Source organism: Ylistrum balloti, unplaced genomic scaffold (genome assembly GCF_031769215.1).
Source record: "Ylistrum balloti isolate Yb309-2 unplaced genomic scaffold, AGI_CSIRO_Ybal_v1 Utg370700, whole genome shotgun sequence".
Classification (NCBI taxonomy): Eukaryota; Metazoa; Mollusca; class Bivalvia; order Pectinida; family Pectinidae; genus Ylistrum; species Ylistrum balloti.
In genome coordinates, this window is record NW_026782420.1 from 995,909 (window position 1) to 1,009,608 (window position 13,700).

The window sequence follows — 13,700 nt, forward strand, 5'->3', positions numbered from 1 at the left end:
GTATAGTCAGTGGATGGTCAGTGGTCTGTGTATAATCAGTGTAGTGTATAGTCAGTGGATGGTCAGTGGTCTGTGTATAATCAGTGTAGTGTATAGTCAGTGGATGGTCAGTGGTCTGTGTATAATCAGTGTAGTGTATAGTCAGTGGATGGTCAGTGGTCTGTGTATAATCAGTATAGTGTATAGTCAGTGGATGGTCAGTGGTCTGTGTATAATCAGTGTAGTGTATAGTCAGTGGATGGTCAGTGGTCTGTGTATAATCAGTGTAGTGTATAGTCAGTGGATGGTCAGTGTTCTGTGTATGATCAGTTTTGTGTAGTGGATGGTCAGTATAGTGTATAGTCAGTGGATGGTCAGTGGTCTGTGTATAATCAGTGTAGTGTATAGTCAGTGGATGGTCAGTGGTCTGTGTATAATCAGTGTAGTTTATAGTCAGTGGATGGTCAGTATAGTGTATAGTCAGTGGATGGTCAGTGGTCTGTGTATAATCAGTGTAGTGTAGTGTAGTATAGTCAGTGGATGGTCAGTGGTCTGTGTATAATCAGTGTAGTGTATAGTCAGTGGATGGTCAGTGGTCTGTGTATAATCAGTGTAGTTTATAGTCAGTGGATGGTCAGTATAGTGTATAGTCAGTGGATGGTCAGTGGTCTGTGTATAATCAGTGTAGTGTATAGTCAGTGGATGGTCAGTGGTCTGTGTATAATCAGTGTAGTGTATAGTCAGTGGATGGTCAGTGGTCTGTGTATAATCAGTGTAGTGTTTAGTCAGTGGATGGTCAGTATAGTGTATAGTCAGTGGATGGTCAGTGGTCTGTGTATAATCAGTGTAGTGTATAGTCAGTGGATGGTCAGTGGTCTGTGTATAATCAGTGTAGTGTATAGTCAGTGGATGGTCAGTGGTCTGTGTATAATCAGTGTAGTGTATAGTCAGTGGATGTAGTGTATAGTCAGTGGATTGTCAGTATAGTGTATAGTCAGTGGATGGTCAGTGGTCTGTGTATAATCAGTGTAGTGTATAGTCAGTGGATGGTCAGTGGTCTGTGTATAATCAGTGTAGTGTATAGTCAGTGGATGGTCAGTGGTCTGTGTATAATCAGTGTAGTGTATAGTAGTGGATGGATGGTGTATAGTCAGTAGTGTATAGTCAGTGGATGGTCAGTGGTCTGTGTATAATCAGTGTAGTGTATAGTCAGTGGATGGTCAGTGGTCTGTGTATAATCAGTGTAGTGTATAGTCAGTGGATGGTCAGTGGTCTGTGTATAATCAGTGTAGTGTATAGTCAGTCAGTATAATAGTCAGTGGATAGTCAGTGGATGGTCAGTATAGTGTATAGTCAGTGGATGGATGTCAGTATAGTCAGTGGATGGTCAGTGGTCTGTGTATAATCAGTGTAGTTTATAGTCAGTGGATGGTCAGTTGTCTGTGTATAATCAGTGTAGTGTATAGTCAGTGGATGGTCAGTGGAATGTAAGGTCCTGTATGGCCAGTAAAGGTTATGATCAATGTGTGGTCAGACTAGTGGGTGGTCATTACTTACGGAAGTCTCGGTCCTGGTTGAGAACCATGTAGGCCTGTTCCATTGCAATCTCACAGATGTAGTTCAGTTTGTCGCTGACTTTTGCGAGCCCCAATTTATACTCCACACCTAGTAACAAAAAACACTATGGTAACATTAACCTAGTAACATACATCACTATGGTAACATATACCTAGTAACATAAAACACCATGGTAACATATATCTAGTAACATACATCACTATGGTAACTTATACCTAGTAACATAAAACACCATGGTAACATATATCTAGTAACATACATCACTATGGTAACTTATACCTAGTAACATACACCACTATGGTAACTAATATCTAGTAACATACATTACCCTGGTAGCTTATACCTAGTAACATAAAACACTATAGTAACTTACACCTAGTAACATACATTACCCTGGTAACTTATATCTAGTAACATACATCACTATGGTAACATATACCTAGTAACATATAACACTATGGTAACATATACCTAGTAACATACATCACTATGGTAACTAATACCTAGTAACATACATCACTATAGTAACTAATACCTAGTAACATACATCACTACGGTAACTTATACCTAGTAACATACATCACTATGGTAACTTATACCTAGTAACATATAACACTATGGTAACTTATACCTAGTAACATAATTCACTATGGTAACTTATACCTAGTAACATACATCACTATGGTAACTTATACCTAGTAACATAAAACACTATTGTAACTTATACCCAGTAACATACATCACTATGGTAACTTATACCTAGTAACATACATCACTATGGTAACTTATACCTAGTAACATAAAACACTATTGTAACTTATACCTAGAAACTTACATCACTTGTAGCTAGTAGCTAGTAACATACATCACAATGGCAACTTATACCTAGTAACATAAAACACTATTGTGACTTATACCTAGAAACTTACATCACTTGTAGCTAGTAGCTAGTAACATACATCACTATGGTAACTTGTAGCTAATAACATACATCACTATGGGAACTTGTTGCTAGTAACATACATCACTATGGTAACCTATACCTAGTAACATACATCACTATGGGAACTTGTATCTAGTAACATACATCAGTATGGGAACTTGTTACTAGTAGAGTAATATACACTCAACAAACTCAAGAAATGCACAATTAAATTATTCAATCAAAAGTTTCTGACTTTAAGGGAAATTTTTACAGAATTTTATATCAATGTGACAGGACAAGTCTACTTGTTACAATACTGTAGAAGAAAAGTTTGTGTGACGTCATTTATGTTGTCAGTAGTTCCTCAAAGTGGGATACCCAAGAAAATCAAATTCACACTTCAGTACTTGATGTGGGCACCACTTACAAGAATCCTTGCACAGATTCTCCTATGCATTGAATTCATGAGAACGTCAATTTGCCAGATGATCAGAAACTAACCTAGTAGCATGGAAATATGTATAGAGATGGTTGATTGTACACTGGGAAACACCAAACTGCCGTACGACAGCAGCAGTAACATGGCAATTACTTCACCCCTCTGAATTTTGGTTAAGGGTGACATTTCGTAATTTGGACTTAAGAAGCTTGCAAAGTCAGACAATGGCATGGTCACACTTGGCTGATTTTAGAGTAGATTATTGAGAAGGGAGATCATTCATGTAATTCCTGACCTAATATTCAATTATTTCCTCACAGCTAAGGTGTACTGCAGGGGGGGGCTTTGCACATTTCCTTTTTTGTTGAACATACATTACTTTGGTAAGTGTTAACATACATTTCATTATAATTTATAACAAATAATATTCATTCTTATCAACCACTCACCTACAAAAGTAAAGACAATGATGGTGCCAGAACCACCAGGACTCATGAACTGGCTAAGGCTGGTGTCCAAAACACTTGAGTCGCCCATCCATCGGAACATTTGTGAAATGGAGAGATCCTGCTCCCCGCTGGTCAGCCATTTACTCCTGTAAACAGAACAAGGTCAACATCCATTCCCATTAACCATCTGAGACCCCTACCTACAGTCTGGTGAACAAGCTTGTCTGAAGACACCTACCTACAGTCTGGTGAACAAGCTTGTCTGAGACCCTTACCTACAGTCTGGTGAACAAGCTTGTCTGAGACCCCTACCTACAGTCTGGTGAACAAGCTTGTCTGAAGACACCTACCTACAGTCTGGTGAACAAGCTTGTCTGAAGACACCTACCTACAGTCTGGTGAACAAGCTTGTCTGAAGACACCTACCTACAGTCTGGTGAACAAGCTTGTCTGAAGACACCTACCTACAGTCTGGTGAACAAGCTTGTCTGAGACCCCTACCTACAGTCTGGTGAACAAGCTTGTCTGAAGACACCTACCTACAGTCTGGTGAACAAGCTTGTCTGAGACCCCTACCTACAGTCTGGTGAACAAGCTTGTCTGAAGACACCTACCTACAGTCTGGTGAACAAGCTTGTCTGAGACCCCTACCTACAGTCTGGTGAACAAGCTTGTCTGAGACCCCTACCTACAGTCTGGTGAACAAGCTTGTCTGAAGACACCTACCTACAGTCTGGTGAACAAGCTTGTCTGAGACCCCTACCTACAGTCTGGTGAACAAGCTTGTCTGAAGACACCTACCTACAGTCTGGTGAACAAGCTTGTCTGAAGACACCTACCTACAGTCTGGTGAACAAGCTTGTCTGAAGACACCTACCTACAGTCTGGTGAACAAGCTTGTCTGAGACCCCTACCTACAGTCTGGTGAACAAGCTTGTCTGAAGACACCTACCTACAGTCTGGTGAACAAGCTTGTCTGAAGACACCTACCTACAGTCTGGTGAACAAGCTTGTCTGAAGACACCTACCTACAGTCTGGTGAACAAGCTTGTCTGAAGACACCTACCTACAGTCTGGTGAACAAGCTTGTCTGAGACCCCTACCTACAGTCTGGTGAACAAGCTTGTCTGAAGACACCTACCTACAGTCTGGTGAACAAGCTTGTCTGAAGACACCTACCTACAGTCTGGTGAACAAGCTTGTCTGAAGACACCTACCTACAGTCTGGTGAACAAGCTTGTCTGAGACCCCTACCGACAGTCTGGTGGACAAGCTTGTCTGAAAACACCTACTTTTAGTCAGGTGAACCAGCTGTGTGTTGACACCTATCTTCAGTTTGAAGAACAGTTATGTGGTGACACCTTTCTACAGCGAACTTGCTGTGTGGTGACACCTATTTTCACTCTGAGGAAACAGTTGAAATACTGACTTGTGGCACAATTACTGACGGGAGACACAATTACTGACGAGAGATAATAAAATCATTGATTGGGGATAAAATCATTGATTGGGACTCAATTACTGACCAGGGATACCGTTACTGACCAAGAACACAGTTACTGACCAAGAACACAGTTACTGACCAGGAATACAGTTACTGACCAGGGACATAGTTACTGACCAGGGACATAGTTACTGACCAGGGACTCAGTTACTGACCAGGGATACAGTTACTGACCAGGGATACCGTTACTGACCAAGAACACAGTTACTGACCAAGAACACAGTTACTGACCAGGAATACAGTTACTGACCAGGGACATAGTTACTGACCAGGGACATAGTTACTGACCAGGGACTCAGTTACTGACCAGGGACTCAATTACTGAGCAGGGATACCATTACTGACCAGGGATACAGTTACTGACCAGGGACATAGTTACTGACCAGGGACTCAGTTACTGACCAGGGATACAGTTACTGACCAGGGACTCAATTACTGAGCAGGGATACCATTACTGACCAGGGATACAGTTACTGACCAGGGACTCAGTTACTGACCAGGGACACTGACCAGGGACACAGTTACTGACCAGGGACATAGTTGCTGACCAGGGATACAGTTACTGACCAGGGACACAGTTACTGACCAGGGACTCAATTACTGAGCAGGGATACCGTTACTGACAAGGGATACAGTTACTGACCAGGGACATAGTTACTGACCAGGGATACAGTTACTGACCAGGGACTCAATTACTGAGCAAGGATACCGTTACTGACCAGGGATACAGTTACTGACCAGGGACTCAGTTACTGACTAGGGATACAGTTACTGACCAGGGACACTGACCAGGGACACAGTTACTGACCAGGGACATAGTTACTGACCAGGGATACAGTTACTGACCAGGGACTCAGTTACTGACCAGGGATACAGTTACTGACCAGAGATACAATTACTGACCAGGGACACAGTTACTGACCAGGGAAACAGTTACTGACCAGGGATACAATTACTGACCAGGGACACTGTTACTGACCAGGGATACAGTTACTGACCAGGGACACTGTTACTGACCAGGGACACAGTTACTGACCAGGGACATAGTTACTGACCAGGGACTCAGTTACTGACCAGGGACACAGTTACTGACCAGGGATAGAATTACTCACCAGGGACACAGTTACTGACCAGGAACTCAGTTACTGACCAGGGATACAGTAACTGACCAGAGATACAGTAACTGACCAGGGACACAGTTACTGACCAGGGATACAGTTACTGACCAGGGATACAATTACTGACCAGGGACACTGTTACTGACCAGGGATACAGTTACTGACCAGGGACACTGTTACTGACCAGGGATACAGTTACTGACCAGGGACTCAATTACTGACCAGGGACTCAGTTACTGACTAGGGATACAGTAACTGAACAGAGATACAGTAACTGACCAGGGACACAGTTACTGACCAGGGATAGAATTACTCACCAGGGACACAGTTACTGACCAGGGATACAGTTACTGACCAGAGATACAATTACTGACCAGGGACACAGTTACTGACCAGGGAAACAGTTATTGACCATGGATACAGTTACTGACCAGGGATACAATTACTGACCAGGGACACTGTTACTGACCAGGGATACAGTTACTGACCAGGGACTCAATTACTGACCAGGGACACTGACCAGGGACACAGTTACTGACCAGGGACACAGTTACTGACCAGGGACACAGTTACTGACCAGGGAGACAGTTACTGACCAGGGACACAGTTACGGTACAGGGAGACAGTTACTGACCAGGGATACAGTAACTGACCAGAGATACAGTAACTGACCAGGGACACAGTTACTGACCAGGGATACAGTTACTGACCAGGGATACAATTACTGACCAGGGACACAGTTACTGACCAGGGACTCAATTACTGACCAGGGATACCGTTACTGACCAGATACAGTTACTGACCAGGGATACAGTTACTGACCAGGGATACAATTACTGACCAGGGACACAGTTACTGACCAGGGACACAATTACTGACCAGGGACACAGTTACTGACCAGGGACTCAGTTACTGACCAGGGATACACTTACTGACCAGGGACACAGTTACTGACTAGGGATACAATTACTGACCAGGGACACAGTTACTGACCAGGGACAGAGTTACTGACCAGGGACACAGTTACTGACCAGGGACACAGTTACTGACCAGGGATACAGTTACTGACCAGGGACACAGTTACTGACCAGGGACTCAATTACTGACCAGGGATACCGTTACTGACCAGGGACTCAATTACTGACCAGGGAAACCGTTACTGACCAGGGATACAGTTACTGACCAGGGACTCAGTTACTGACCAGGGACATAGTTACTGACCAGGGACACAGTTACTGACCAGGGACATAGTTACTGACCAGGGACTCAGTTACTGACCAGGGATACACTTACTGACCAGGGACACAGTTACTGACTAGGGATACAATTACTGACCAGGGACACAGTTACTGACCAGGGACAGAGTTACTGACCAGGGATACAGTTACTGACCAGGGACTCAATTACTGACCAGGGACACTGACCAGGGACACAGTTACTGACCAGGGACATAGTTACTGACCAGGGACTCAGTTACTGACCAGGGACACAGTTACTGACCAGGGACACTGACCAGGGACACAGTTACTGACCAGGGACATAGTTGCTGACCAGGGATACAGTTACTGACCAGGGACACAGTTACTGACCAGGGACTCAGTTACTGACCAGGGACACAGTTACTGACCAGGGATACAGTTACTGACCAGAGATACAATTACTGACCAGAGACAAAGTTACTGACCAGGGACTCAATTACTGACCAGGGACACAGTTACTGACCAGGGATACAGTTACTGACCAGGGATACAGTTACTGACCAGGGACACAGTTACTGACCAGGGACACAGTTACTGACCAGGGACACAGTTAGGGAGTTACTGACCAGGGACACAATTACTGACCAGGGACACAGTTACTGACCAGCGATACAGTTACTGACCAGCGATACAGTTACTGACCAGGGACACAGTTACTGACCAGGGACATAGTTACTGACCAGGGATACAGTTACTGACCAGAGATACAATTACTGACCAGAGACAAAATTACTGACCAGGGACACAGTTACTGACCATCGATACAGTTACTGACCAGGGATACAGTTACTGACCAGGGACACAGTTACTGACCAGGGATACAGTTACTGACCAGGGATACAGTTACTGACCAGCGATACAGTTACTGACCAGGGATACAGTTACTGACCAGCGATACAGTTACTGACCAGGGATACAGTTACTGACCAGGGACACAATAAAGAATAATTTCATCTGTTTGATTATTAGAAGAACCTATAACATATGTTTGTTTACCTGGCTCCATCATTGGTTTGTAGGTAGTTATTGATGAAGGTATATTCGTTGGCGTTGTTGACCGTGACCAGATGTGACCCCATTTCCTGTAACAACGTTGATGTTTTGATGTCTTTATCTATTATTTTACAAGTGCCACATTCAGCTAATTGGATTTTGATAAAAAAAATATTTAAATTTTTAAGTACAATTCTTTTTTCCTCCACATTTATAACCTTCAATATTTAGTTGCTTGAAACTGTTTAAGGAAAGAGCAAGAAAATGCCAAAATCTTAGTCATACTGGTGAAATATAGTAGTATCTGACTTTCTGTTTTGTTGATTTTATATATTGTTTTTTTATTTCTTTGGAGCATATTTGCTTAAGAGACATTTTTCATTGCATGGGTCCTAGTTATTTTCAAAATTCGCAATACCATTTACTGAAGCATTTCAAAATCTTCGCTCTATACTCGTATGTTTATTCCTAATCAAGAGTTAAGTTTGTCTAAGGTATCACATTTCTAAATAATGTCCAAACGTCTGACAAGAAACAACTTACCGCACATAACATGGTGGCCTGCTCATAACTCTGCTGGTCAAACATAAACTTATAGCATCTCTGACCTAGGTCATCTCGTACCCATTCTAAAGGACAATCTACAAACAAAGTTAAGTCATTGTTTACTTACAGGTGAAACAAATTTACTGGAGTGACATTATAAAAAACAAGTATAATGTCATAACATACAGCTGTCACATCATAGCATACAGATGTCACATCATAGCATACAGATGTCACATCATAGCATACAGATGTCACATCATGGCATACAGATGTCACATCATAGCATACAGATGTCACATCATGGCATACAGATGTCACATCATGGCATACAGATGTCACATCATAGCATACAGATGTCACATCATAGCATACAGATGTCATATCATAGCATACAGATGTCACATCATAGCATACAGAGGTCACATCATAGCATACAGATGTCACATCATAGCATACAGATGTCACATCATGATATACAGATGTCACATCATAGCATACAGATGTCACATCATAGCATACAGATGTCACATCATGATATACAGATGTCACATCATAGCATACAGATGTCACATCATAGCATACAGATGTCACATCATAGCATACAGATGTCATATCATAGCATACAGATGTCATATCATGATATACAGATGAAAGATTATAGTGCAAAGGTATGGCATACAAATAATCCTATATATCTGTAAATAGTCCTATATCTCTGTAAATAGTCCTATTTCAGTAAATAGTCCTATATCTCTGTAAATAGTCCTATTTCAGTAAATAGTCCTATATCTCTGTAAATAGTAAATAGTCCTATATATCAGTAAATAGTCCTATATCTCTGTAAATAGTCCTATATCTCAGTAAATAGTCCTATATATCAGTAAATAGTCCTATTTCAGTAAATAGTCCTATATCTCAGTAAATAGTCCTATATATCAGTAAATAGTCCTATATCTCTGTAAATAGTCCTATATCTCAGTAAATAGTCCTATATCTCTGTAAATAGTCCTATATCTCAGTAAATAGTCCTATATCTCTGTAAATAGTCCTGTATATCAGTAAATAGTCCTATATCTCTGTAAATAGTCCTATATCTCTGTAAATAGTCCTATATCTCAGTAAATAGTCCTATATCTCAGTAAATAGTCCTATATCTCTGTAAATAGTCCTATATATCAGTAAATAGTCCTATATCTCAGTAAATAGTCCTATATCTCTGTAAATAGTCCTATATATCAATAAATAGTCCTGTATATATCAGTAAATAGTCCTATATCAGTAAATAGTCCTATATATCTCTGTAAATAGTCCTATATATCAGTAAATAGTCCTATATCAATAAATAGTCCTATATATCTATATAGTAAATAGTCCTATATCAATAAATAGTCCTATATATCAGTAAATAGTCCTATATCAATAAATATATATCAGTAAATAGTCCTATATCAATAAATAGTCCTATATATCAGTAAATAGTCCTATATCAATAAATAGTCCTATATCGTAAATAGTCCTATAATAAATAGTCCTATATATCTATATCAATAAATAGTCCTATATATATATAGTCCTATATATCAGTAAATAGTCCTATATATCAAGTCCTATATAAATAGTCCTATATATCAGTAAATAGTATATCAGTAAATAGTCCTATATCAATAAATAGTCCTATATATCAGTAAATAGTCCTATATATCAGTAAATAGTCCTATATCAATAAATAGTCCTATATATCAGTAAATAGTCCTATATCAATAAATAGTCCTATATATCAGTAAATAGTCCTATATATCAATAAATAGTCCTATATATCAGTAAATAGTCCTATATCAATAAATAGTCCTATATATATCTATATATCAGTAAATAGTCCTATATATATCTATATAAATAGTCCTATATATCAGTAAATAGTCCTATATATCAATAAATAGTCCTATATCTATATAAGTAAATAGTCCTATATCAATAAATAGTCCTATATATCAGTAAATAGTCCTATATCAATAAATAGTCCTATATCAATAAATAGTCCTATATATCAATAAATAGTCCTATATATCAGTAAATAGTCCTATATCAATAAATAGTCCTATATATCCTATATAATAAATAGTCCTATATATCAGTAAATAGTCCTATATCAATAAATAGTCCTATATCAATAAATAGTCCTATATATCAGTAAATAGTCCTATATCAATAAATAGTCCTATATATCTATATAATAAATAGTCCTATATATCAATAAATAGTCCTATATATCAATAAATAGTCCTATATCAATAAATAGTCCTATATATCAGTAAATAGTCCTATATATCAGTAAATAGTCCTATATCAATAAATAGTCCTATATCAATAAATAGTCCTATATATATCTATATCAATAAATAGTCCTATATATCAATAAATAGTCCTATATCAATAAATAGTCCTATATATCAGTAAATAGTCCAATAAATATATATCAATAAATAGTCCTATATATCAGTAAATAGTCCTATATATCAATAAATATATATAATAAATAGTCCTATATCAATAAATAGTCCTATATATCAATAAATAGTCCTATATCAATAAATAGTCCTATATATCAGTAAATAGTCCTATATATCAGTCCTATATCAATAAATAGTCCTATATATCAATAAATAGTCCTATATCAATAAATAGTCCTATATATATAAATAGTCCTATATCAATAAATAGTCCTATATATCAATAAATAGTCCTATATCAATAAATAGTCCTATATATCAATAAATAGTCCTATATCAATAAATAGTCCTATATATCAATAAATAGTCCTATATCAATAAATAGTCCTATATATCAGTAAATAGTTCTATATCAATAAATAGTCCTATATATCAATAAATAGTCCTATATCATATAAATAGTCCTATATATCAGTAAATATATATCAATAAATAGTCCTATATATCAATAAATAGTCCTATATATCAGTAAATAGTCCTATATCAATAAATAGTCCTATATCAATAAATAGTCCTATATATCAATAAATAGTCCTATATATCAGTATAGTCCTATATCAATAAATAGTCCTATATCAATAAATAGTCCTATATATCAGTAAATAGTCCTATATCAATAAATAGTCCTATATCAATAAATAGTCCTATATCAATAAATAGTCCTATATCAATAAATAGTCCTATATCAATAAATAGTCCTATATCTCAGTAAATAGTCCTATATATCAGTAAATAGTCCTATATAATAAATAGTCCTATATCAATAAATAGTCCTATATAATAAATAGTCCTATATATCAGTAAATAGTCCTATATCAATAAATAGTCCTATATCAATAAATAGTCCTATATATCAGTAAATAGTCCTATATATCAGTAAATAGTCCTATATCAATAAATAGTCCTATATATCAGTAAATAGTCCTATATATCAATAAATAGTCCTATATATCAATAAATAGTCCTATATATCAATAAATAGTCCTATATCAATAAATAGTCCTATATATCAGTAAATAGTCCTATATCAATAAATAGTCCTATATCAATAAATAGTCCTATATATCAGTAAATAGTCCAATAAATATATATCAATAAATAGTCCTATATATCAATAAATAGTCCTATATCAATAAATATATATCAATAAATAGTCCTATATATCAGTAAATAGTAAATAGTCCTATATATCAGTAAATAGTCCTATATCAATAAATAGTCCTATATCAATAAATAGTCCTATATATCAGTAAATAGTCCTATATATCAGTAAATAGTCCTATATCAATAACTAGTCCTATATCAATAAATAGTCCTATCAATCACTTAAACTTCAACCTCTATGAAAATTCTCAGTTGACAGTTCAGTATCACAGTAACACAACATTATTACAGCTTACCTAGTATTTGGGCTGTGGCCAGGTAAACACTCAGAGAATAGACCAGCAGTCTCAACATATTGTCATGGCAACCTGGAAAACCAAGTTATCATACATGTATTTATGTACTTATAGTGAGGGGATGAAAGAGTCAACAAGGACATTTGTATTGTGTCTTGTTCTGACTAGATCTGATACAAAGTATATATTTATTATTGAAGTTTACAACGGAAAACAGGTGCATTGTAACAGTATACAGTTTTGTAACATGTGTAAAATGTAGTCTTCTTTCTTTAAATTTATACATTTATAAAAGACATCTGATCAGTACATCGTAATCTCTTTCATATTAAATCTTCCTCAGCTTTATGGTTAGTTTTGCTACCTCAGTAGGCCTACAATGTTGTCTTTGTGGTAACACAATATGACGTCATCAATGATGGTTTGATTGTCTATCAGGATGTTGTAGTAGGAGATGATAGTGCATATGTTGATATAAGTCTATTCATTATACATAATTAACATATATATGTATACTGGCATTTTAAAATTTGTAAATAATGTTTATGTTAGGTAAAGAAAGGGACAATTCATCATCTCACATCAGTATCCTTATTAACACTTTATTCTCTCACATCAGTATCCTTAGTAACACTTCATTCTCTAACATCAGTACCCAGTTAGAAAATTAAGTTAAAAAAATCTGTTTTGATGCACTTTGATGTCGCAGTTGAAAAAATAAATAGTGCTCTCCGGCACGACCGCGTAGATCGGGAAATATCTTATACATGCCTCAATGTGGATTAAGACTATTTCTGAATGTCTGCATTTTTTGTAAACAAATCGTAACTCTAGCGTTGTTGACCTCGTTATCCGAGAAATATAATAGCTGAATAACTAGAGGGACATCTATGAATAAAATTTTGATAAAAAGAGAAATCTGATCCACCTCTTCATCCTTTGGACAACAGGTAGGAGGTAGGTGCGCTGTAACCTGACAAAGGTATGTATGTAGATG

The 13,700-nt window shown here is 37.4% G+C and overlaps 1 protein-coding gene across 1 annotated transcript in view; it reads right to left on the reverse strand.

Annotated features, from left to right (window-relative positions):
* The window catches only part of LOC132557613 (contactin-1-like), a 36,727-nt gene extending 23,966 nt beyond the window's left edge, over positions 1-12,761 (reverse strand). Inside the window, exons 1-5 of the mRNA XM_060222120.1 lie at positions 12,704-12,761; positions 8,788-8,885; positions 8,248-8,333; positions 3,371-3,516; positions 1,537-1,644 (exon numbers count right to left, since the gene is read on the reverse strand). Of these exons, the coding sequence (XP_060078103.1) occupies positions 1,537-1,644; positions 3,371-3,516; positions 8,248-8,333; positions 8,788-8,885; positions 12,704-12,761 (496 nt within the window). The remainder of the gene's footprint in view (positions 1-1,536; positions 1,645-3,370; positions 3,517-8,247; positions 8,334-8,787; positions 8,886-12,703) is intronic.
* Between the last annotated feature and the right edge of the window lie 939 nt (positions 12,762-13,700).